The 27,433-nt window shown below is 40.8% G+C and overlaps 1 protein-coding gene across 1 annotated transcript in view; it reads left to right on the top strand.

The window, feature by feature from the left end:
• Positions 1 to 27,433, top strand: part of LOC139408959 (potassium/sodium hyperpolarization-activated cyclic nucleotide-gated channel 1-like) — a 156,356-nt gene that overhangs the window by 41,805 nt on the left and 87,118 nt on the right. Inside the window, exon 3 of the mRNA XM_071153489.1 lies at positions 24,826 to 24,987. Within this exon, the coding sequence (XP_071009590.1) occupies positions 24,826 to 24,987 (162 nt within the window). The remainder of the gene's footprint in view (positions 1 to 24,825; positions 24,988 to 27,433) is intronic.

The raw sequence follows: 27,433 nt of genomic DNA on the forward strand, positions 1-27,433 counted from the left end.
TGCATCAGTGGTCAGAGCAACTTACCGATCACTGTACCTGTACACAGCCAATCTGTAAATAGCACACCCAACTACCTCATCCCCATATTGGTATTTATCCTTTTTCTCTTTTGCACCCCCGTATCTCTACTTGCACATCATCATCTGCACATCTATCGCTCAAGTGTTAATTCTAAATTGTAATTATTTTGCCTCTATGGCCTATTTATTGCCCTACCTCCCTACTCTTCCACATTTGAACACACTGTACATAGATTTTTCTGTTGCGTTATTGATTTTACATTTGTTTATGTTTTTGTCACACTGCTTTGCTTTATCTTGGCCAGGTCGCAGTTTTAATTTTGAACTTGTTCTCAACTGGCTTACCTGGTTATATAAAGGTGAAATAAAAATAAAATAAAAATGTGTTCTAATTGACTGTGTTTTGTATCTTAATGTGTTTTTAATGTGTATATTGTCCATATTTATGTTTATCTTGTTATGACTGCAATCCCGCTAACGGGATCGATATGACAACTACCAGTGAAAATAGAGGGCGCCAAATTAAAACCACAGAAATCTCATAATTACAATTCCTAAAACATACATGTGTCTTATATCATTTTAAAGGTAATATTGTTGTTAATCCCACATACGTGTCCGATTTCAAATATGATTTTCAGCAAAAGCACTACAAACGATTATGCTAGGTCTCCACCAAACCACAATAAGCACAGCCATTTTCCAGCGAAACATAGCATTCACAAAAAGCAGAAATGGAGATAAAATTAATCACTAACCTTGAATTATCTTCATCAGATGACACTCATAGGACTTCATGTTACACAATACATGCATGTTTTGTTTGATAAAGTTCATATTTATATAAAAAAAATCAGAGTTTACATTGGCGTGTTAGATTCACTAGTTCCAAAAACATCAAGTGATTTTGCATAGCCACATCGTTTCAACAGAAATACTCATCATAAATGTAGATGATAATACAAGTTATACACATGGAATTATAGATATACCTCTCCTTAACGCAACCGCTGTGTCAGATTTCAAAAAAAGTTTACGGAAAAAGCAACCCATGCAATAATCTGAGACGGAGCTCAGAACAGTAGCCAAATTAGCCGCCATGTTGGAGTCAACAGAAACCAGAAAATACATGATAAATGTCTCCTTACCTTTGATGAACAGTCCTAGGAATCCCAGGTCCACAATAAATGCTTGATTTGTTCGAAAATGTCCGTTATTTATGTCCAATTTGCTACTTTGGTAAACAATTCCAATGTCACAAAGCGCGTCCACTATAATGTGACGAAATGTCCAAAAGTTCCGTAACAGTCAGTAGAAACATGTCAAACGATGTACTGAATCAATCTTTAGAATGTTGTTTACATATACAGTATCTTGAATAACATTCCAACCGGAGAATTAGAATGACTTCAGATGACCGGTGGAACGCAGGTCCTTCCCCTGTGCACGTGCATGGTGAAAGCATGGTCTACTCGTGGCAGTGGTGACTATTTCCTGTCTCATTCGACCCCCCTTCATATCCGAGTCATCAGACAAAGTTCTATTGACATCAAGTGGAAGGCGTAGGAAGTGAAAACTCATCCATATCTCGCTGTAATTTCAATGAGAGCTTGGTTGAAAATATGCCACCCCCAGAAAAAATCCAAACAGGAAGTGGAATTTCTCAGGTTTCTCAAGCCTGCAATGTGAGTTCTGTTATACTCACAGACATAATTCAAACAGTTTTAGAAACTTTCGAGTGTTTTATATCCAATACTAATACTAATATGGATATATTAGCAACTGAGACTGAGGAGGTGGCCATTTACAATGGACACCTTTTCATCCAAGCTACTCAATACTGCCCCTGCAGCCATAAAAAGTTATCTATCTAAAAGTTACTTTTGTACATGCTTGTTTTGTATTGTGCATGACTCATTTGTAAAAGAGACTTTAGTCTCAATCAGTGATGTAAAGTATTAAGTAAAAATACTTTAAACTACTCCTTAAGTAGTTTTGGGGGGTATCTGCACTTTACTATTTATATTTTTGATTACTTTTCCTTTTACTTAAGTACATTCCTAAAGAAAATAATGTACTTTTTACTCCTTACATTTTCCCTGACACCCAAAAGTAGTCGTTATATTTTGAATGCTTGGCAGGACATGAAAATGGTCCAATTCATGCACTTATCAAGATAACATCCCTACTCATCCCTCTGCCTCTGATTTGGCGGACTTACTAAACACAAATGCTTAATTTGTCAATTATGTAAGCGTTGGAGTGTGCCCCTGACTATCTGTACGTTTAAAAATAAAAAAAATGGTGTTGTCTGGTTTTCCTAATGTAAGGAATTGTAAACGATTTATACATTTACTTTTGAAATTACATTTACTTTTGATACTTAATTATATTTAAAGTCAAATACTTTTAGATTTTTACTCAAATAGTATTTTACTGCATGACTTTCACTTTTACTTGAGTCATTTTTTGTTTAGGTATCTTTACTTTTACTTAAGTTTGACAATTTGGGTAAATTTTCCACCATTGGTCTCAATTTGACCTCCCCGTTGAAATAAATATAAATGACAAACTGTCAAAAATAAGTTGAAAAAAAATATTAAAATCCATGGTCCTAACGGACACATTCTCAAACTCAAACACTTTTTGATAGACTTCAACCACTGCAAATGATTGAGATATCAAAGTGTCAACAGCAAAAACATGAAACAATAGGTGTGCTGTGTAGCAAATATTATGGAATTTCTTTTTCAAATGAAAATAACACTTTTCAGTAGTGCTCCAAGCATTTTTTCAACCATATTTGAAAACATTTGCCCAATCAGTCCTGAATGAGAACAAAAACGTAAACAACAGAGTAGGTTAATTTGACTATTGTACATTTCCATATTTCCAAATCCTATTCTAAAAGATGTATTTTACCCCATTCTCATGATATCCAGTTACGATCTTGTCTCATCGCTGCAACCCCCCAATTGGCTTGTGAGAGGCAAACATCGAATCATGCATCCTCCGAAACATGACGCGCCTAAATGCAGTTCTCAACACTTGCCCGCTTAACCCGGAAGCCAAATGCACCAAGGAAACACTGTTCAGCTGACAAAGTCAGCCTGCAGGCGCCCGGCCCGCCAGAAGGAGTTGCTATAGTGCGATGAGCCAAGTAAAGCCCCCCCGGCGAAACCCTCCCCTACCCCAGACGACGCTGGGCCAATTGTGCGCCGCCCTACAGGACTCCCGGTCACGGCCCATTGTGACACTGCCTGGGATTGAACATGGGTCTGTAGTGACGCCTCAAGCACTGTGATGCAGTGCCTTAGACAACTACACCACTCGGGAGGACCAAGTCTGGAAATCTTACAGAATTTGGTTTTTATGTAAATATACTGAACAAAAATATAAACACAACTGTGACAACCCTCCCACTCTGTCTGCCGTATTCTCTTTGTTCTTGTTTCCTTATTAGGATGCCGGTGGGCGAAGTTGGGAGGGTCGTCAGCTACATGGGAAACACCTGGGCCGGGTGTGTCCCAGTATAAATAGACCTCTTCCACATTCATGGTGGAGACTCTCTCCATGCAGACACCTTTCTAGATTTTGCTGTGTTTCTTGGTGTTTTTTTTATTGTTTGCTTTGGCATCTTTCAACACCCTGCATTATCACATTCACGCCTGCAAAACACTCACTTACACTACTGATTACACACACCATTGTATATTGTACTTAGTTACTTATTTAATAAATCAATGTTTTGTTACTCCTTATCTCCACGTTATCTCCACGTTGTCTCCCTTTTGTTACGGACTTTGAGCCGGTTCGTGACACAAAATGTAAAGTATTAGTCCCTTGTTTCATTAGCTGATCCCAGAATTGTTCCGTATGCACAAATGGATTATTTCTCTCAAATGTTGTGCACAAATTTGTTTATGCTCCTGTTAGTGAGCATTTCCCCTTTACCAAGAGAATCCATACTTCAGACAGGTGTGGCATATCAAGAAGCTGATTAAACAGCATGGTCATTACACAGGTGAACTTTGTGCTGGTGACAATCAAAGGACACTCTAAAATGTGCAGTTTTGTCACACAACACAATGCCACAGATGTCTCAAGTTTTGAGAGAGCATGCAATTGGCATGCTGACTGCAGGAATTTCTACCAGAGCTGTTGCCAGATATTTGAATGTTAATTTCTCTACCATAAGCCACCTCCAATGTCGTTTTAGAGAATTTGGCAATACGTCCAACCGGCCTTTCAACCGCAGACCACATGTAACCATGCCAGCCCAAGACCTCCACATCCGGCTTCTTCACCTTTGGGATCGTCTAAGGAGGAGGGGGGGGGGGGGATTCTGATGAGTTTTTATGTCTGTGATAAGGCCCCTTTGTGGGGAAAACTAATTATGATTGGCTGGGTATTGCTCCCCAGTGGGTGGACCTGACTCCCAAGTGGATAGGCTTATGCCCTCCCAGGCCCACCCATGGCTGCACCCCCGCCTAGTCATGTGAAATCAATAGATTAGGGCCTAATGAATTTCTTTCAATTTACTGATTTCTTTCTATGAACTGTAACTCAGTAAAATCTTTGAAATTGTTGCATGTTGCATTTATATTTTTGTTCAGTATATACAGTATAGCCTAATCATATTATTATCTGTATTGAAGTAACTTATCACCCTCCAGTTACCCACAAGAAGGAGAGAGAGATAGAGAGAGAGAGACACACACAGAAAGACACACACAGAGAGAGAGATTGAGAATACATTATTTGTTGTGTGTTGAGTGAAGTCTAATGACATGCATGGGAGATGTACCTACGGTAATGGCGGCATAATGCACCAAGTGATTCATTAGAATCTATTGGTGCGTTTGAGTCTCCGAGTTCATGTTCTGCTGCATCTATTTGCAAAGAGAAAATGTTCCACAAAAATAATTTGGCTGGACTTAGTTATGCTTTTTATTAGTCCAGATACACTGCCGTTAAATGTGTTATACTACAGTATCATTGTGAATCAAAATTATTTATCCTCATGTTCATTTACTGTATCCTCTCCGGCATTAGTTCTAGTATATGCATATAGGTCAACATTTTTAACCACTCAAAGTCTTAACATATTGAGAATACACTATATATCAAATTAAATTCACCTACAAAGCAACTAGTGATGTGGCTGGGAATGGAAGGGTGTTTGTATAATTATACTGCAGCCTGCAGTATATGTATTTAACCAGCAAAGATTGAGGTTAAATCCTATTTTGCAAGAGCGACCTTCGGGGTCTCCTTTAAAGCTGAGATCTGTGAAAGGTGAAACAGTGCCACTGGTCACCCCCAGGCGCATTTGTTACTGTTTTTGTTTTGTTTTTGAAAAGAAGATAAGCTTCCAGCAACGTAATAAAATAAAAATCGTAGCACATACTCTGCTGTTCTATCATGCGTGCAATCATGTCAGAGGGAGTAAAGTAACATCTTTGTTATTGTAATATCACAAACGGACATGGCACTTTGACCGCAATGGATTCCAACTTTGGAAAAGCAGATGATTACACCCAGGGAAGGAAGAAGGCTGTATTGGTTGTTTACTACTTGAAACCATTGGGTCATCTGGTGCAATCCAGCCAAATCCCTCTTTCCGTCTCCCCTCTTATCCACATGGAGGTATAATCCTCCCAGACTGTCTCCTCAGTACACTCTGACACACAATATACACACACAAGACTTACACACCAACACACACTCACATCTCTATCCAATATACTCTCTCTCTCTCTGCATCTCTCTCTTTTATCTTGCTCTCTCTCTCCTACTTTTTCTCTCCCTCTCCTCGCCCTCCTCCTCCATCTCTGGTTGGGTGTGAGAAGAGAGGCTGTAGCACCACCAGGGCTGTGTGAAGTGGTTTAATCTAATCTGAGGAAGTCGAATTACCAGCAGTACTTTCCCTTGATAGAAACATGGCATTTCTCCTCCTGCTGCATTTTAACTGAAAACCATGAATGACTGGGGAGTTTAATGATTTGTTGTCCTTGTTTGCTGCTTCTCGTTGTTGCTCTGTGAATTGTTTTAACAATTGCGATCCTAGAGAGTATGGCTCTGCTGGTATTTTGATAGTAGTCTACAGGTTGGTCAAATATGTCTGTCATTTCGAACGGACTTCTGAATTGTGAATGAAAATTGCGTAATATATCATTAAAATCAATACTTGATTACTAATCAGTAATCAATAAATTACTGTTAGAGAGTGTACAGATCATTAGAGGTTCTTTTGGATGAGAGATGCCTCTTTTCAGGCACTATCTTTAGTGTGTGAGGGGTGATAAATGCCATAAATGAACTGTTGTGAATGTGTAATTTAAATGTGGTTATTGTTTTTAATTTAAGCAATCAATGTGGAGGGGCAAATAAGGGTAAGCTATTCATTTTTCACATTTCAATAATAATGCAGAATAAAGAGACACAAAAAGTAAATCCATTACAGTGCAATTCCAAGATCTGCATATGAAAATGGGGATCAGACTTTTTACCAAGCAGTTTACCAAGCAGTCTATAAAATGTAATGCAAGACAGACTATGATGCTGTGGACAATGACAAATACACTGACATAAATGTAAGAAAATACATTATACATATGTGAAGAATGAGAGATTTAAACATTTGTCAGTGTATTTGTCAGTGTGTGTGTGTGTGTGTGTGTGTGTGTGTGTGAAGCTGCATACGTATGCAGCTTCACGTGCGCACACACACTGTTAGAGTCCCACTAAGACAAATTCATAACATCGTCATTCACAAAAAAAAGATCAAATGAACCACAGACAAGCACAAACCCGAAACAGGTGGGGTTTTAGGAGGGGTTCTCAAAGACACTCATGGGGGTGTCCACTGAAAGTTGATTAGTAAAAAATAACTGTGTCTTAAGAGACACTCATCATGCCCCAGAAAAGGCAAACCAAACCAAAAACCTACACCAATTTATATTATGGAGTTAAAAGTAAGTGGCGCTAACCAAAATGGGAGAACACTACATAAAAGGCTGCTGTCGTTAGAAATGTATAGAGGGCACACTTCTGATCTTTGCCATTGATCTCTACTGTGATTTAAAAGCCCATAGAGGGCTTTCCTGGCAAGTGTGCCCTCTATACATCTTTAAGGGTCCGTGTACATGCGGTCTATAACCAGAATTGGCGAATTGGAAAGATTTTGAATGAAAAGATAGGAAATATGTACATATGTTTGGCTTACAGTATATATGGCTAATTAAGCAGCCCATATAGAGTGCAGCAGTTGTAGACTAGGACAGGAAAGCAGCGCCACCAAAGGAGAATTAGGGATCAATCCTGAGTTAGTATCCTGTGGTAGCGCCTTGCTCTCTCTGACATTCAAACAAACGGTGAGATTTTAATAATTATTTCATGAAAATAAATCAAAGTAATATAAAGATAGAGCCTGATCAGAGGCATCCCCTATCCAAAAGTATTAACCAACTGCCTTCTTCCCTGTGACAGCACTGTAAGCCACCGGGTCTACCTGTTAGTCAGGTCACAGCACGGCAGGTTAATGGCACTATATCTCTCCCTTAAACCTAATTTAGTTTAGTTAGTAACCACTCTTTATAATCCAGTTACCATTTCGGTTGGATTATGTTTAGTTCTATTACCGGTAAACTCATTAGAGAAATCTAATTAGTAATGGGAATCAATACATTCTCAGTATAGATAATATAAACTAGACCTTCTGGTTGCTAGTCCAACGCTCTAACCACTAGGCTACCCTGCCGCCGATTACCAGGTGCCTCTAATTTGGAACTAATTTGGAACCATACCAAGCACACCAACATATAAATAAATATACTAGATCACCCCCTACTACCCCTCAGTACCCCCTCCCAAAGGTGCGGACTCCGGCCGCAAAACCTGAAACAAAATTGGGAGGGTAGGGGGGGTGATTAGTGTCGGTGGCGGCTCTGGTGCAGGTCGTAGCCCACGCCCAGAACCCGGATCCGGCCATGGCCCCGGGCTGAACGCCATGCCTGGAATGTGCATCGGCGCAAAGGAGGGCTCCGGCCATGGAGCTGGGTGGCCGCCGTGCCTGGACTGCGCACCGGCGCAGAGGAAGACTCCTGTCCTGGAGCTGGACTGGATGCCGTGCCTGGACTAGGCACCGGTGCAGAAGAAGGCTCCGGCCATGGAGCAGGACTGGACGCTGTACTTGGACTGGGCCTCGGCGTAGAGGAAGGCTCCGGCCTTGGAGCTGGAGTGGGCACCGGCGCAGAAGAAGGCTCCGGTCATGGAGCAGGACTGGACACCGTGCCTGGACTGGGCATCGGTGTAGAGGAAGGCTCCGGCCATGGAGCAGGACTGGACACTGTGCCTGGACTGGGCTTCGGCACAGATGATTCCGGACTGTGGACTGTCGCAGGAGGTTCCGGACTGTGGACCGTCGCAGGAGGTTCCGGACTGGAAACCGTCGCCGGCAGCTCTGGACTGGGAACCAAAGCCGGCAGCTCTGGACTGTGAATGCGCACTGGAGGCCTAGTGCGTGGAGCCGGTACAGGTGGCACCGGACTGCTGACATGCACTTCAGGGCCAGTGCGGGGAGCAGGCACAGGATGTAGCGGTCTGGGGAGGCGCACTGGAGGCCTGATGCATGGGGCCAGCACAGATTGCACCGGACTGGTGACACGCAATTCAAGGCGAGTGATGGGGAGCAGGCACAGGACGTACCGGACTGGGGATACGCACTTCGGGGCGAGTGCAAGGAGGAGACACAGGACGTACCGGACTGTGAACACGCACTTCAGGGAGTATGTGAGGAGGAGACACAGGACGTACCGGACTGGGGAGGCGCACTTGAGGCCAGATACGTGGAGCAGGCCCAGGTTTCACCGGACTGATGACACGGTCCTCTAAACGCCTACGTTGCCGCATACTCCTAACCAACTCCATTCTCCGGTATCCTCCTCACACTGTTCCATCGAATCCCAGGTGGGCTCTGGTACTCTCCTTGGGTCGACCGACCACCTCTCTATCTCCTCCAAGGTGGTCTCTGGCTCTTCCCTCTACTCAGCCGCCAGCTCCATGTGCCTTCCCCCCAAATAAATCTTGGGGTTTCTGTTTCTATAGTCTGATGACACGCTCCTCCAGACTTTGCTATTCGGGCTCTGGCACTCTCCTCGGCTCAACCCGCCACCCCTTGTGCCCCACCCCAAAAATAACCTTGGGGTTGTCCTTGGGCTTTCTGTGGCCCCGAACACCTGATTTCCTCCATCATAATCTTCCATCTGCCACCAAGCCAGGGTCTCGCATCCACCCATCACTTCTTCTTATGTCCAAAACTCCTTCACGCGAAACTTCCAAACAAAAAGAAACAAACGTACCGTGACATCAGAGGTGCCACATGCTCTAACTCAAAACAATCTCCCACAAAACACAGGTGGGAAAAAGGCTACCTAAATATGATCCCAATTAGAGGCAACGATTACCAGCTCCCTCTATTTGGGAACCATACCAAGCACACCAACATAGAAATAAATATACTAGATCACCCCCTAGTCACCTACTACACCATCGAGAACCAAGGGCTCTCTATAGTCAGGGCGTGACAACTCTGGGCTTCCCATCCTGTCCTGTCCTTTATATTTGAAGGCTGAAAGAAGTTGATTAATTTGTAGCATTATGAACTTGTCAAACACACGCTTGGATTTGGTTGAGTTTGGTCTAATCAGACACAAGAAACACAAAATGAGTCATATAATATATATATGTATTTCAGATTGCACCTTTAAATTAGTGTAATGTGTGGACCTGTGATTTATTTACCTTCCCCTTGTCTGTGGCTCTACATGCAAGGAGAAGCCAAGCAGCTATAGCTAGGATAGCTAAAAGAGTCTGAACTAAACCGTCCACCATACGACAGGGCCCCTGCTCATGTGGATGTTGCTCAGAATGGAAATGTACAGATTAAGGATGAACAGAAGTGTGGAGGTTATCACACACGCAGGACCAAAATAGATCCAGCCGGCAGTGTGCAGAGCCTGAAGGTTCAGAGAGACACATTCAGAGTAGAGGAATGAGGATGCAGGGAGGCAGGGACTTCTCCATGGCGAGTAGAGAAGACACACGCGTATGCACGCGTGCGCTCGCTCGCGCACACACACACACACACACACACACACACACACACACACACACACACACACACACACACACACACACACACACACAGACCCCTTACTGGGACTTGATGGTGACAGTAACAGACAACAACAGTCAGGGACCCGGCCCTCATTATAAAACCCTCTGCTCTACTCTGCTCTGCATGGTCTCGCAGTTAATGTTTTCGTAAAGAAATGTAGGAGGAAAGAGAGAACACAAACAAATATCACACAACATAAACCTGAGAAGAACATGTAGGCTATGACTTTTTTCTGGCCTTCAGATTTACTTTTGTTTTACAACAAGAGAGGTGATCTTGTATGTCAATCAGATGAGCCTTGGGCTATGACTTGATATTATGCAGCAGATTCTGTTTCAGATCCTGCTTTCCTTTCCTGTCTATTTATGACACTTTCAAGATCACTTTTTGTGCAGATCTGCAAGGTTGTTTCCATCGATCATTTTCATGCATTTAACTAGATGGTAGCTTTACATGAAGTAAAGTTGTGGTGCTTGCTTTAGCACTTTAAAAGGTATTTTTCTGGTAGTGGAAGAAGTTTTAAAAGTTTGACTTTACTAGTTAAAGAAAAACAGTTACATTTAGTTAAAGTACTTTGACTGATTATTTTGATAGACTACTATATCAACCTTATTACTTTGGATCGTGGGGCAGTTAGATCACAAATGTTTCTAAACTACAGTTGTCTGTGTGAAAACTGAAAGAAGAAAGACATAAGGCAAAGCGATCTTCTGTCAGAAGATGGGAATGAAAGGCAGGATCATGTGGACAACACTCTTAAGAAAGCAAAGCAACTCTGAATCAATCATGCCGTGGGTTTCAGATAAATAGATGCATGATTTACTTTTGTAAAACGTTCAGTGTAAATTAAGTTTGATTTTAGTTGAATGATGATGTAATGATCAAACATTACAGAGTACTGTAGGAAACTCAGGTCTGCTGTTCAAAGTCAGCTAGAAACTCAAATTGTATTATATTGGACTCACCTTGTCTTGTTGGCTTTATGCAGTGAAACCTTCATCAGATGCCCTGTCATTTTCCCTACTGCAAATCTATTTTAAGCTTTGAAAACATTTTGTTTCTGGTTGCTGTGGGCCATCATAAAATGTAGTCATTTTTGAAATGAGAGAAAATAAATCATGGTTTTGCAACTTGATTTTTTTGCTTTCTTTATTGCAACACTTGCTGTTGTAGTGGAAGGGGGAAATAATAAGGAATTAGAACCTTTTAAGTTATTATTTGGGGAGAAAAATATTATGTATTTGATGAAATGATAGTCTAGTGATGATAGCTCTTTAAAATAATTTGTATAAAGTTTGAAGAACTACAGTGCCTTGCGAAAGTATTCGGCCCCCTTGAACTTTGCGACCTTTTGCCACATTTCAGGCTTCAAACATAAAGATATAAAACTGTATTTTTTTGTGAAGAATCAACAACAAGTGTGACACAATCATGAAGTGGAACGACATTTATTGGATATTTCAAACTTTTTTAACAAATCAAAAACTGAAAAATTGGGCACTGTATGTAAAATATTTTGGTATGTAGACCTACTGATAGCCAGCTGTAGTTCTATCTAATTAACAAACTCTTTAGGCTAACAGTGATCACCATTTCAGCTTGAATAGCAGTGACACAGAGGAATATGTCATAGGTTTGGTCTGACCTTTTGGGAAAGTGGTCAGAAGTTTGAAAGAAAAGAAAATCAGAAAGGCATGACATTTTAGTACACATATTCCCCCCCCCAAATTTGTTTTTAAACGTGTGGTTTTATTGGTGTTAAAATACAATAGTTATGCTATTTTGGACAACCAGGCTGCTGATGTCATGCAGCCTGTAGTTTTTGTGTTTATACATTTTCATAACGACAAGTTTGATGTCGGATGACAATAGAACATTCATGATGTCACTGCGTTAGCGGTCGATGGACGTAGTATGAACCAACCTTTAGTCTTGAAATCTTTGGTTGTTTAGTACATGGCCTCACAGATGGGTGGGGGTAAGGCTTAAGAGGGTGTGAATGATGTTGAAATGTCAAGCTCCATTGTCTCAAAAGTGAGGTTACAAGTTTATCAACATTCAAAGCAGAATTACTTTCCCATTGCTCCTCAACTGTAGTGTATGAATGCCATTTTCTAGCTCTGAGTCTCTACTTTTATCCAATGTAAAAAAACACAATTTCAAATATATACAGGTATTCACGTCACTCTTTATACACTGAGTATACCAAACATTAGGAACATCTTCCTAATATGTGACCGACCGGCTCGATTCGGTCTTATGTAGCAACAATTCAGCAGTTAATGCAGATGCCTTAAGTCGTTTTATACGCCGTAGAAGTACCCCTAATAGGTGATGCTGTAACGGCTTTCTTTAGGTGAAGTAGAGGCGGACCAAAATGCAGCGTGGTGGTTATTCATGTTCTTTAATTTATAAAGACACTACACATGAAATAACTAACAAAAAACAACCAACGTGAGAAAACCTAAAACAGTCCTATCTGGTGCAAACACTAAGACAGGAACAATCACCCATGAAACACTCAAAGAATATGGCTGCCTAAATATGGTTCCCAATCGGCAATCAGAGACAACGAAAAACACCTGCCTCTGATTGAGAACCACTCCAGACAGCCATAGACTATGCTAGATACCCCTACTATAATACAAACCCAAGACCTAACAAAAACCCCAAGACAAAACACACCACATACAAAACCCATGTCACACCCTGGCCTGACCAAATTACTAAAGAAAACACAAAATACTAAGACCAGGGTGTGACAGATGCTTCCAATTTTCCTAATACGATATTTGTATGTGCACTTGCAGTATATTGTTTACACTCCATAAATGAAGGCATGTTTGATTAGATCTGGGTCTTCAGATTTGCTCTGTATATACATTTCTCCTAACTACATTTAGCAACAGACGAGGAGGAAATAATAAGATAGTTGAAAACAATCACAAATTTCCATTTGATCACAGCACAATATTTTTGCAATTGCACACATTACTACTGTCACAATAAAAAACTGATGAGGAAAGATTGCAAGAAATTTAAGAGGAAGGCAGTGGAAGCCATTTCCTTGGAAATAGTTTGTCATCCTTCATTGTAATAGCCAGTCACTGTTTTAATCCCTTCAAATAAATCCTCTATTAATCCCCAGTAACCTTAACTGGAGGTAATTTACAGCCTTCCCCAATTTAAAGATGCATAGAGGGTACGCTGCATGCAACTTGATGTGTCCTTTGCAAAGCCTGCATGAGTCCTTTGCTTGTGAGACATACATTTCTTTAGCTATGAATTCATTAATGATTGTGTTGGGGAAAATGTGGAGTTTGCTGATTTCTGTTTACTTGATTGCGGTTTTCTTTGGTGTTCATTGAATAAAAGTTTAACATACGCAGGGAGTCAGGAAGCAGGTCAGTTTAGTAATAACAAACATGAAGATAAACAAAACAGGAGTAGTGTACTGAACGTTAACAAAACCAATACTGCCTGAAGACTGAGGCTACTGAGGGCTAAATAAAGGGGAAAGAATCAGGGCGATGATGAAGTCCAGGTGTGCATAACAATGGGGAGCAGGTGTGCGCAATGATGGTTGCCAGGACCGGTGGTTAGCAGCGGGAGAGTTGGAGTATGCATGAATTACCCCTCTCCTAAAGCGTGGCTCCAGTCGCAGAATGACACCGGCCAGGTGGGCGGCCCCGAGAGTGAGAAGTGGGCCTGGCCAGACGGAAGAGGTGGAAATCCCAGATCCAATAGCGCTCCTCTGAGAAATGGGTCTTCCAGCCAGTGTCTCCATATCACCACCAGAGGGCATAGTATTCCGTATTGGCATTACCAGAGAATTTTAAATTTAAAACCTTTGTTGTAATAACATAGTATATGGGATTGATTTTAAGAAATTTGGCTTAATTAATTTGATTAATATTATGGGGTTTCTATTCAGAGTAAAACAAAACATGAAACCCTCAGGATTTATATGGCGCTGTACAATGTGACGTTGGGAGTAGGCTACAGGATCGGAGGATTCTAAATTGTTTGCCTTCATTAGACAACCTTGTTCCAATATTTCTGTAAATCAGTGATATTTATTCCCATAGTAATTCTTTATGGATCCATAACTAAATCAACATCTGCATTTTGAAGGAGTATTTTTTATCATTGTTTTATTCACGAAATGTGTTTATTTGTTTGTTAGGCTACTGTGCAGTCTACAATACATACTAGAGATCGACCGATTAATCGGAATGGCCGATTAATTAAGGCCGATTTCAAGTTTTCATAACATTCGGAAATCTCTATTTTTGGACACCGATTTGGCCGATTTTTTTATTTAATTTAATTTTTTCCTTTTACACCTTTATGTTACTAGTCAAGTCAGTTAAGAACACATTCTTATTTTCAATGATGGCCTAGGAACTGCCTTGTTCAGGGACAGAATGACAGATTTTTACCTTGTCAGCTCGGGGATTCAATCTTGCAACCTTACGGTTAACTAGTCTAACGCTCTAACCACCTACCTTGCATTGCACTCCACGAGGAGCCTGCCTGTTACGCAAATGCAGTAAGAAGCCAAGGTAAGTTGCCAGCTAGCATTAAACTTATCTTATAAAAGACAATCAATCGATCATAATCACTAGTTAACTACACATGGTTGATGATATTACTAGTTTATCTAGCGTGTCCTGCGTTGCATATAATCGATGCGGTGCGCATTCGCGAAAAAGGACTGTCGTTGCTCCAACGTGTACCTAACCATAAACATCAATACCTTTCTTAAAATCAATATACAAGTATATATTTTTAAACCTGCATATTTAGTTAATATTGCCTGCTAACATTAATTTATTTTAACTACGAACATTGTGTCACTTCTCTTGCAACAGATTCAGGGTATATGCAGCAGTTTGGGCCGACTGGCTCGTTGCGATCTGTGTGAAGACTATTTCTTCAGCCAACTTCGCCAAATGGGGGATGATTTAACAGAAGCGCATTTGCGAAAAAAAGCACAATCATTGCACGACTGTACCTAACCATAAACATCAATGCCTTTCTTAAAATCATTACACAGAAGTATATATTTTTAAACCTGCATATTTCAGCTAGAAGAAATCCAGGTTAGCAGGCAATATTAGCCAGGTGAAATTGTGTCACTTCTCTTGCGTTCATTGCACGCAGAATCAGGGTATATGCAACAGTTTGGGCCGCCTGGCTCGTTGCAAACTCATTTGCCAGAATTTTACGTAATTATGACTTAACATTGAAGGTTGTGCAATGTAATAGGAATATTTAGACTTATGGAAGCCAACTTTAGATAAAATACAGAACGGTTCCGTATTTCACTGAAAGAATAAACGTTTTGTTTTCGAGATGATAGTTTCCGGATTCGACCATATTAATGACCTAAGGCTCATATTTCTGTGTGTTATTATATTATAATTAAGTCTATGATTTGATAGAGCAGTCTGACTGAGCGAATGTTAGGCACCAGCAGGCTCGTAAGCATTCATTCAAACAGCACTTTCGTGCGTTTTGCAAGCAGCTCTTCACAATGCTTCAAGCATTGCGCTGTTTATGACTTCAAGCCTATCAACTCCCGAGATTAGGCTGGTGTAACCGATGTGAAATGGCTAGCTAGTTAGCGGGGTGCATGCTAATAGCGTTTCAAACGTCACTCGCTCTGAGACTTGGAGTAGTTGTTCCCCTTGCTCTGCATGGGTAACTCTGTGTTCCTGGTAGGAGCGAGGAGAGGGACGGAAGCTATACTGTTACACTAAAGTGCCGATAAGAACATCCAATAGTCAAAGGTATATGACATACAAATCGTATAGAGAGAAATAGTCCTATAATTCCTATAATAACTACAACCTAAAACTTCCTCCCTGGGAATATTGAAGACTCATGTTAAAAGGAACCACCAGCTTTCATATGTTCTCATGTTCTGAGCAAGGAACTTAAACATTAGCTTTCTTACATGAGGATGGATTGGAAAATATGGTGCTTTGTTCCAATATTTCTGTAAATCAGTGATATTTATTCCCATAGTAATTTGTGATGGATCCATGACTAAATCAACATCTGCAGTTTGAAAGAGTATTTTTTATCATTATTTTATGAACAAAATGTGTTTATAACATGGGAAATTGCCTAATTCCTTACATAAGGGAGTGCATGTCCAGACTTTCTCTGTGACCTCAAGTACTCATTAACTCTTTTTGGGTTGCATCAGTCATGGACGGAAACTTCTGAGACACAGTGTTAATGATTGCCAAGTCAAGAACCAAAAGGCTTCTTAACAGCTTCTATCCCCAAGCCTTAAGACTCCTGAACAGCTAATCAAATGTCTACCCAGACTATTTGCATCCCCCACCCCCATTTTTACGCTGCTGCTACTCTCTGGTTATTATCTATGCATAGTCATTTTAACTCTACCTACATTTACATATTACCCCAATTACCTCGACTAACCTGTGACCCCGCACATTGACTCTGTACCGGTACCCCCTACTGTTATTTTTTGTTAAGGGCTTGTAAGTAAGCATTTCACTGTTGTATTCTGCGCATGTGACATATAACATTTGATTTGATACCCCTTGACTTCCACATTTTTATATTTTACAGCCTGAATTCAAAATTGATTAAACAGATTTTTTGCCCACCCATCTATACACAATGCGCCATAATGACAAAGTAAAAACATGCTTTTCAAAGTCTTTGCAATTTACAAATGTATCATGCTATCAGGACGCTGAAAAGCATCCCATAGCATAATGCTGCCACCAACATGCTTTTACAGTAGGGTTGGTGTTGGTTTTCTCCAGACATAGCGCTTTGGATTCATGCCAAATAGTTATATTTTTTGTCTCATCAGACCACAGAATCTTTTGCCTTATGTTCTCAGTCTTTTACGTGCCTTTTGCAAACTCCAGGCATGCTGTCATGTGCTTTTTTCCATCTGGAGACCACAAAGCCCAGATTGGTGAAGTGCTGTAGGGACTGTTGTCCTTCTGGCAGGGTCTCCCATCTCAGCCAACAAACTTTGTAGTTCTGTCAGAGTAGTCAGTGGGTTCTTGGTCAACTCTCTGACCAAGGTCCTTCTTGCCTTGTTGCTCATTTTGATCGGACGGCCAGCTCTTGGCAGAGACTGGGTAGTTAAATGTTTTTATTTATTTACCAATGATGGAGGCCACTGTGCTCTTCGGAACTTTCAACACTCTAGAAATTGTTTTATACCCTTCCCCAGATACAGTGGGGAGAACAAGTATTTGATACACTGCCCGATTTTGCAGGTTTTCCTACTTACAAAGCATGTCTGTAGTTTTTTTTATCATAGGTACAAAACAGAGTCTAAAACAAAAATCCAGAAAATCACATTGTATGATTTTTAAGTAATTAATTTGCCCACTCCTCCATACAGACCTTCTCCAGATCCTTCAGGTTTCGGGGCTATCGCTGGGCAAGATGGACTTTCAGCTCCCTCCAAAGATGTTCTATTTGGTTCAGGTCTGGAGACTGGCTAGGCCACTCCAGGACCTTGAGATGCTTCTTTACGTAGCCTCTCCTTAGTTGCCCTGGCTGTGTGTTTTGGGTCGTTGTCATGCTGGAAGACCCAGCCACGACCCATCTTCAATGCTCTTACTGAAGGAAGGAGGTTGTTGGCCAAGATCTCGCGATACATGGCCCCATCCTTCCTCAATACGATGCAGTCTTCCTGTCCCCTTTGTAGAAAAGCATCCCCAAAGAATGATGTTTCCACCTCCATGCTTCACAGTTGGGATGGTGTTCTTGGGGTTATACTCATTCTTCTTCTTCCTCCAAACACGGCGAGTGGAGTTTAGACCAAAATGCTCTATTTTTGTCTCATCAGACCTTCTCCCATTCCTCCTCTGGATCATCCTGATGGTCATTGGCAAACTTCAGACGGGCCTGGACATGAGCTGGCTTGAGCAGGGGGACATTGCGTGCTCTGCGGGATTTTAATCCATGACGGCGTAGTGTGTTACTAATGGTTTTCGTTGGGACTGTGGTCCCAGCTCTCTTCAGGTCATTGACCAGGTCCTGTCGTGTAGTTCTGGGCTGATCCCTCACCTTCCTCATGATCATTGATGCCCCACGAGCTGAGATCTTGCATGGAGCCTCACCCCGAGGGTGATTGACCGTCATCTTCAACTTCTTCCATCTAATAATTGTGCCAACAGTTGTTGCCTTCTCACCAAGCTGCTTGGCCATCCCAGCCTTGTGCAGGTCTACAATTATATCCCTGATGTCCTTACACAGCTCTCTGGTCTTGGCCATTGTGGAGAGGTTGGAGTCTGTTTGATTGAGTGTGTAGATAGGTGTCTTTTATACAGGTAACGAGTTCAAACAGGTGCAGTTAATACAGGTAATGAGTGGAGAACAGGAGGGCTTCTTAAAGAAAAACGAACAGGTCTGTGAGAGCCGGAATTTTTACTGGTTGGTAGGTGATCAAATACTTATGTCATGCAATAAAATGCAAATTACTTAAAAATTACTTAAAAATCATACAATGTGTTTTTCTGGATGTCGTCTCTCACAGTTGAAGTGTACCTATGATAAAAATGACAGACCTCTACATGCTTTAGGAACACCTTCAAAATCGGCAGTGTATCAAATACTTGTTCTCCCCACTGTATATGCCTCCAGACAATTCTAGCTCGGAAATGTACGGACAGTTCCGTGGACTTCATGGTATAGTTTCTGCTCTGACATGCACTGTGAACTGTGGGACCTTGTTTAGACAGATGTGTTTCTTTCTAAATTATGTCCAAACATTTTAATTGGCCACAGGTGGACTCCAATCAAGTAGTGACATCTCAAAGATGATCAACAGAAATTGGATTGAGCTCAATTTGGAGTGGCTATTTCTAAAAACATGTTTTGATTTTGTCATGATGTGGTATTGTGTGTAGATGGGTGAGATTTAAAAAAATATTTAATACATGTTTTATTCAGACTAACAGAACAAAATGCATATTAAGTCAAGGGGTATGAATACTTTCTGAAGGATATCATGATTCATGAAAAATTCCCACCCCAGCCCTCTAGGCCTACTGTAGGTTAGAGAGGTTTTCCATGAAGGTGGATTGAGCCCCTGAGTACCTGCAGCTAGACAAAGTCTGTTTAGCTCCTGGGAAGTAATATACAACTTGATGCTATTAACTCGCCTCTTGCTCTATGAGCATCTCGCCCTCTTGCTTCATGCTTCATACTCTCCCTCTCTCTCTCAATGTTCAATTCAATTCAATTCAAGGGGCTTTATTGGCATGGGAAACATGTGTTAACATTGCTAAAGCAAGTGAGGTAGATAATATACAAAAGTGAAATAAACAATAAAAATTAACAGTAAACATTACACATACAGAAATTTCAAAACAATAAAGACATTACAAATGTCATATTATACATAGTGTTGTAACAATGTACAAATGGTTAAAGAACACAAGGGAAAATAAATAAGCATAAATATGGGTTGTATTTACAATGGTGTTTGTTCTTCACTGGTTGCCCATTTCTTGTGGCAACAGGTCACAAATCTCTCTCCCTCCCTCGGTCTCTTTTGTTTTCAATTATATGTCGTTGACGAGGACAGCGTAGACAAGCTGTGAAGACATCTCTGTTTTTGCCACGTTGGGTGTGAGGGAGACATTAGCAATTCAAATAGGCCAAAGTTGCTGCTTCCTGTTTTTCCCATCCTCTCTGAGTCCTGCAGGAGTATGTTGCTTAATACATGTGCTGTTTCTCTCTTTCTTACTGTGTGTAATCAAACACACAGTGACACATAAAGCAACACTAACAGAGCGAGTAAAGATAATGCAGTGGTAGGTAGCAGGAGAGAGCAGAGCACTGAGACGGTGAGACAAGCAGCCATCCTTTCAGCTAGCTCTGCTGTCAAGTTTTAGCCTTCCCTTGTACTGCCACTGAACCTCCCCACAGATGAGTTGGATCACTGAGATCCAGTGAACCAACTCATCACTGAGATCTATCAGTCTGTATTTGGACTCCTTCCTCTCTCTTCCGTTCTGCTTCCTAGCATGGCCTGCTTTGTCCTTGACATGGAGGGGGATGGATGTACAGCATGAGAGGGAGGGAAGACTCAGGTGGGTTCTGTTAAGGATGGTGCAGTGTTGTTTTTGCTTTTTCTTCAGTACATCATGGAGTCATCATGAAGTCAGTAGAAAATAAAAGGGGAGGGCAGAACTTTGAGTGGGAGAGTGAGAAAGTGACAATTGTAATATGGGTGTGCGAGGGTGCATGCTGCGGGCTGCAATCCCGTTAAAGGGATGATATGACAACAGGCAGTGAAAGTGCAGGGCGCCAAATTCAAAACAACAGAAATCTCATAATTAAAATTCCTCAAACATACATGTATTTAATACCGTTTGAAAGGTAATCTTGTTGTTAATCCAACCACAGTGTCCGATTTCGAATAGGCTTTACAGCGAAAGCACCAAAAACGATTATGTTAGGTCACCACCGAGCCAAAGAAAAACTCAGCCATTTTTCCAGCCAAAGAGAGGAGTCACAAAAAGCAGAAAGAGATAAAATAAATCACTAACCTTTGATGATCTTCAAATAATCTCCCCATAGAAAATCTTTTGAGGGAGTTGAAAGTCCGTGTTGCCCAGCAACAGCCCCAAAACATCACTGCTCTAGAGGAGATCTGCTTGGAGGAATGGGCCAAAATACCAGCAACAGTGCGTGAAAACCTTGTGAAGACTTACAGAAAACGTTTGACCTCTGTCATTGCCAACAAAGGGTATATAACAAAGTATTGAGATAAACTTTTGTTATTGACCAAATACTTATTTTCCACCATAATTTGCAAATAAATTCATTAAAAATCCTACAATGCGATTTTCTGGATTTTTTTTCTCATTTTGTCTGTCATAGTTGAAGTGTACCTATGATGAAAATTACAGGCCTCTCTCATCTTTTTAAGTGGAAGAACTTGCACAATTGGTGGCTGACTAAATACTTTTTTGCCCCACTGTATGTGGATTATAATGAATAAACATTTTGTAGGCATTTATACATTTTGTAAGGGAAAATCAAGTCCAAAAGTAAGGATTAGGGTACATGTGATTGCAGTTTCAGTATTTACGACGTGTTGCAGGGTTGGGGTCAATTTCAGAAGGAAACAATATTTCAATTGAACTTTCTTAATTGAAAAGCATTGAAGATAAATGCAATTGGAATTTCAGTATACTGAATTGACTGGAATTTTAATTAAATTGACCCCAACCCTTATGTGTTGGTATCTACAGATGTAGGGTCTTAATTTGATCACCCTGGTGCAGGAGGTTTAACCCCCTAGAGTTGATGTCTGCTCCCCCACGGAAATCGAATTAGCATAATGTAAAAAGCCTCTTGGGACTCATCTGAAATCAGTATAGCCGATCTGCCAACTTCTGTCTGTAGCGTCTGAAAATTTGGGGCATCACACTAATATGACCCCCCTGTTCACAAAGGTGAGACTTTCACTAACACGTACATATCTAGGACACCAACAGGTCTCACAAGACTCGTCTGAAGGTCCCCTGGTACCAGTTGACAAAATGAAGGGAAGTACATATGGAGATTGTTTAGTACCAAAAAATGTTTAGATAAGTTTCCTGATCTTTCTTATTTCCTTTAGATATAGACAGACACTTCAGAACAAAGTTCCTTTAAATTGTTCACTACATGTTGTTCCATTTGGTGAATCTGTTATTCAATGTGTTAGTATGGTCTAATAGCAGTAAGGCCAAATACAATATTTCATCCCAAAAAGTTCAATTTTTTTTGATACTTCAAGGGGTTGTACGTGTTTTTTAAATGGCATAGACTGTAATGGGTTAAAAAGGCTTCTGAAGATTGTAATTTCCACTTTGAAATTCCGGACTCAATTTTCCTTTACGAAAAATGTATTATGCCCTACAACAATTTCTGTTAATTATAATCCACATATTTTCCTGCTGTAGCAAACTGGCTCAAATTAAGATCCTACATCTGTAGCTGTGAAAAGTTGTCTTCTATAATATGTGTTGCTTGCTTAGTAGTTATTCAGCAATTATGACCACGGAATTAACTTTAAGACTGTCTTGCGATATAATTTCAGATACCTTGACTTTATAATAATAGTGAGAGGGAGGTGCAAATGTTCTACAAGGGGCAAAACCTTCCTCATTGTTGCTTGAATATCTTGAATTACATTAGGCCTATTTGTTTTTCCAGACCTTGACTCTACAGCATTCAACAGCATTCCAACTAGGTATTTATCAAATCAAATCAAATGTATTTATATAGCCCTTCGTACATCAGCTGATATCTCAAAGTGCTGTACAGAAACCCAGCCTAAAACCCCAAACAGCAAGCAATGCAGGTGTAGAAGCACGGTGGCTAGAAAAAACTGCCTAGAAAGGCCAAAACCTAGGAAGATACCTAGAGTGGAACCAGGCTATGTGGGGTGGCCAGTCCTTTTCTGGCTGTGCCGGGTGGAGATTATAACAGAACATGGCCAAGATGTTCAAATGTTCATAAATGACCAGCATGGTCCAATAATAATAATAATAAGGCAGAACAGTTGAAACTGGAGCAGCAGCACGGCCAGGTGGACTGGGGACAGCAAGGAGTCATCATGTCAGGTAGTCCTGAGGCATGGTCCTAGGGCTCAGGTCCTCCGAGAGAGAGAAAGAAAGAGAGAATTAGAGAGAGCACACTTAAATTCACACAGGACACCGAATAGGACAGGAGAAGTACTCCAGATATAACAAACTGACCCTAACCCCCCGACACATAAACTACTGCAGCATAAATACTGGAGGCTGAGACAGGAGGGGTCAGGAGACACTGTGGCCCCATCCGAGGACACCCCCGGACAGGGCCAGACAGGAAGGATATAACCCCACCCACTTTGCCAAAGCACAGCCCCCACACCACTAGAGGGATATCTTCAACCACCAACTTACCATCCTGAGACAAGGCTGAGTATAGCCCACAAAGACCTCCGCCACGGCACAACCCAAGGGGAGGACGCCAACCCAGACAGGATGACCACATCAGTGACTCAACCCACTCAGGTGACGCACCCCTCCCAGGGACGGTATGAGAGAGCCCCAGTAAGCCAGTGACTCAGCCCCTGTAATAGGGTTAGAGGCAGAGAATCCAAGTGGAAAGAGGGGAACCAAGTCTTCAGTAAAGACTTAAAGGTTGAGACCGAGTTTGCGTCTCTGACATGGCTTTTATTTATCCCCCTCAGGGCAATAATATAGAAAAAAAACCCGTTAAGAATAACATTTATTTTATTCTAATACCTTAAGAACCCATTAAAACTCAATTAAATGCCTGCATTAGTGACTTTTAAAGCAGTTTATGGAGAAATTACCTCATCAACCCCTCGGATTAGGTCCTTCATGTTGTGGGGGACGAGGGATAAGGCAGTAGACAGGTTCAACAAAATGTTGCATTTTTAATTTTTTACAAATGGGTGATAGCTGGTTTGTCATGTGAAACTGGAACTTTGTGAATTTTCACTCAAACACTTCCAGGTTTTTTGCAGAAAGACAGTAATTGGCACTTTAGCCAAAATGGTAATGGAATATTGAGCCAGGATAGAAATAATGGGTTTCCTATGCAAATGAGAACTAATTAGCAGATAGAGTGGAACTCATATAAGTGTGATGAGATTCTATTTTGTTCTGATCCAATGTCAGCCAATCCTTTTCTCCAGACCTGTTCAGTCACACTGTAGATTGGCTTTTATTCTAGCAGCGCCCTGGTTCGCTCTGACTAAGCAACAAGATTGTTATCGTGTCTCTCTCTCGTTCTCTCTAGATCTCTAGCTCTCTGGTTCTCTCCCTCTGTCTGCTCATGTCATCTCATGTCTCCATGGTTAAATCCAGTTTATTTTGAATAGATGATATGTGTATTAGTAAAGCATGTATAGTGTGGATGGGGGTTCAACTGTAACTAAAAAATATTTTTTAAAGGAAAATGCTTTACGTGTTAATTTAATAACATGTCTGACTGGAAGTGTTAAACTGGAAGTGTTAGAAATCGTGTACTCAGCAATCCTGTTAAGATTAAATAAACAGTTGTTTGATCATTACAAGCTTTGAAATGTGCTATTATTGTGGCTAGTGCATTGGCTTGGCTATGCCCTCTTCTGAACTTATTCCCCCTGCGTACAGCAACCTTACATTTTTTGCCATTTCACTGTGGTCTGTTTGCTTTGGATGATGTCAATGACAAATACTGAATACCCAAACATCTGTGAATTACACTTACACCGTGTTGTAAAGTGATTGAAATTCTCCTGTGGCCAAAATGGCTGCGGCTCTCCTCTCTACTACTGCTTTAAAATTAGATTTTTGGACTACAAAAACAACTATTTTTGGATAGTTGTAGTACGCTTGCGCTCTAACCACAATTTGAAGTTTTTTCTGGACTGTTGAAAGGGTGCTCAGTCTGAGGAATGTAAAACTGAAATACTGAGCTTCAGGTTAGTAACTTAATTCCTTTCAAAAATGGTTAATAATGTCGCGTTTCGGAGCAATCATCTTTGTCCGAGAACTATTAATATTTGAATCCTTGTATCTTAACATATTTTTTCCCCCTTCTCTTTTCTCTGTCTCCAGATCTTCCATATGACCTACGACCTGGCCAGTGCTGTGGTAAGAATATTTAATCTGATAGGGATGATGCTACTGCTCTGCCACTGGGATGGTTGCCTACAGTTCCTGGTTCCCCTCCTACAAGATTTCCCCCAAGATTGCTGGGTGTCGCTAAATGGTATGGTTGTAAGTATTATACCCTACATCTTGTTTGTTTCTTTCGTAGTTGGAAATGTTAAAACATTGGTACCAGTTGGAATCACTTTAAAAAGGTAGGTAGCTTAATGGTAACCACATATAACATATGGATTTGCAATAGTATACAGATCATAAGTCTCAAATGCAAACCTCTTTTATATTTTTTTAGTTATTACATTTTTTATTACATATTACATTATGTTTTATATTTTTTTAGTTATTAACGACAGCGAGAACAATTTTTGCGGCAAGCCAGCTTATTCCCAATTATGTAATGTCCAACAAAAATAACTTAAAATAGACAGCGAGAATGAATGGTGCAAGTCATATTCTTGACACTAAAGGCTTTGCACACCTGTATTACTATGTTACTTCAAGGATCTCTCCATGCTTTGCTCCGTTCATCTTTCCCTCGATCCTGACTAATGAAAAACATCCCTGAAAAACATCCCCTGAAAACATCCCCACATGATGTTGCCACCACCGTGCTACACAATCAGAGTGCTGCAGCGACGATTTTGGTGCCCTTCCGCTCGACACAATCTTGTGCTGTACCCCACACATATAATTATCTGTAAGTCAGGCAGCACTGACTGCGCAGAAAATCAATGTTGGTCTATGGATGATAGATGGCAATCACCTCATTCAATGGATGCTCACAATTTGTTACTAGGTGTCCTTGGAACAGATAATAAGTTATGAAGTGCCTAGTTAAATAATGGTTAAATAAATAAAAACTAACTAAACATTCCTTGCCCTAGCAGAGCTGGTTAGGCTGTTATGTAATCCTGAGCATTGGTGACTGCAACTGTGCTGTCAGATTGTTTGCTGGTAACACTCTGGCCGATGAGTAAGGTTGATCCGAACGTGCTGACCTCAAAACGGCAATCAAGCACCCAAGCTAACTGGCTAACATTGGTTAGCTGGCTAGCTACTTCCAGAAATACATAATGAGAGAACACCCCACTCTGACCATTTTACTCATCCTAGCAGAGCTGGTTAGGCTGTTTTTATGTCATCCAGAGCATTGGTGACTGCAAGTGTGCTGCTGGCAACAATTGAATTACGCTTATTTCGTTACCTGACACCGGCCATATTCAACGGGTGTTGAACGTTTGTAAATTCATCAGTCATTCTGCGCTCTGGCACACTCAGACGAGAGTGCTCTGAAATCGGAGTAGAAGGTCACCCGAAATGGTTACTTGCATAGTGAAGTATTTTGTTAAGACATGTAGCTAGCAAGTATTAAACAAATCAAAATATATTTTATATTAGAGATTCTTCAAAGTAGCCAACCTTTGCCTTGATGACAACTTTGCACAATCTTGGCACACCAATATAGTGGAATGCATTTCAATTAACAGGTGTGCCTTGTTAAAAGTTAAGTTAATTTGTGGAATATTATGTGCTTGAGCCAATCAGTTGTGTTGTGACAATGATAGCCCTATTTGGTAAAATATTAAGTCCATATTATGGTAAGTACAGCTCAAATAAGCAAAGAGAAATGACAATCTATCATTACTTTAAGACGTGAAGGTCAGTCAATCTGTCACAAAAACCATCAAGCGCTATGATGAAACTGGGGCGTCATTACATACAGATTCCACGGCCATAGGGCGGCGTACAATTGGCCCAGCTTCGTCCGGTTTAGGGTTTAGCCGGGGTAGACCGTCATTGTAAATACACATTTGTTCTTACTGACTTGCCTAGTTAAATAAAGGTTAAATAAAAAATAAAAAAACACATCTCAACATCAACTGATCAGAGACGACATGAATCAGGCCTTCATGGTCGAATTGCTGCAAAGACACCACTTCTAAAGGACCCCAAAAGGAAGAGACTTGCTTGGGCCTAGAAACATGAGCAATGGACATTAGACCAGTGGAACTCTGTCCTTTGGTCTGATGAGCCCAAATTTTAGATGTTTGGTTCCAACCACTGTGTCTTTGTGAACCAGAACTGGTTAGAGCGTTGGACTAGCAATCGAAAGGTTGCAACATCGAATCCCTGAGCTGAAAAGGTAAAAATCTGTCGTTCTGCTGCTGAACAAGACAGTTAACCCATTGTTCCTAGGCTGCCATTGAAAATAAGAATTTGTTCTTACCTGTAAAAAAAAATCAAACTCAATTGACTGATTTCCTTACATGAACTCAGCAATGAAATGGTTTGACCCCTTCCCTTTTTCCACACTTTGTTACGTTACTGCCTTAAAAAAATTAATCAATACCTCAATACACAATACCACAATACCAATCAATACCTCATAATGAACATATTTTTATAAATGTTTATAAATGTTTGCAAATGTATAAAAATAAATAAAACACAAATACCTAAATTACGTACAGTAAGTATTCAGACCCTTTCCTATGAGACTCGAAATTGAGCTCAGGTGTTTCTACAACTTGTCCATCTGTGGTAAATTCTATTGATT

Source organism: Oncorhynchus clarkii, chromosome 5 (assembly GCF_045791955.1).
Source record: "Oncorhynchus clarkii lewisi isolate Uvic-CL-2024 chromosome 5, UVic_Ocla_1.0, whole genome shotgun sequence".
NCBI lineage: Eukaryota > Metazoa > Chordata > Actinopteri > Salmoniformes > Salmonidae > Oncorhynchus > Oncorhynchus clarkii.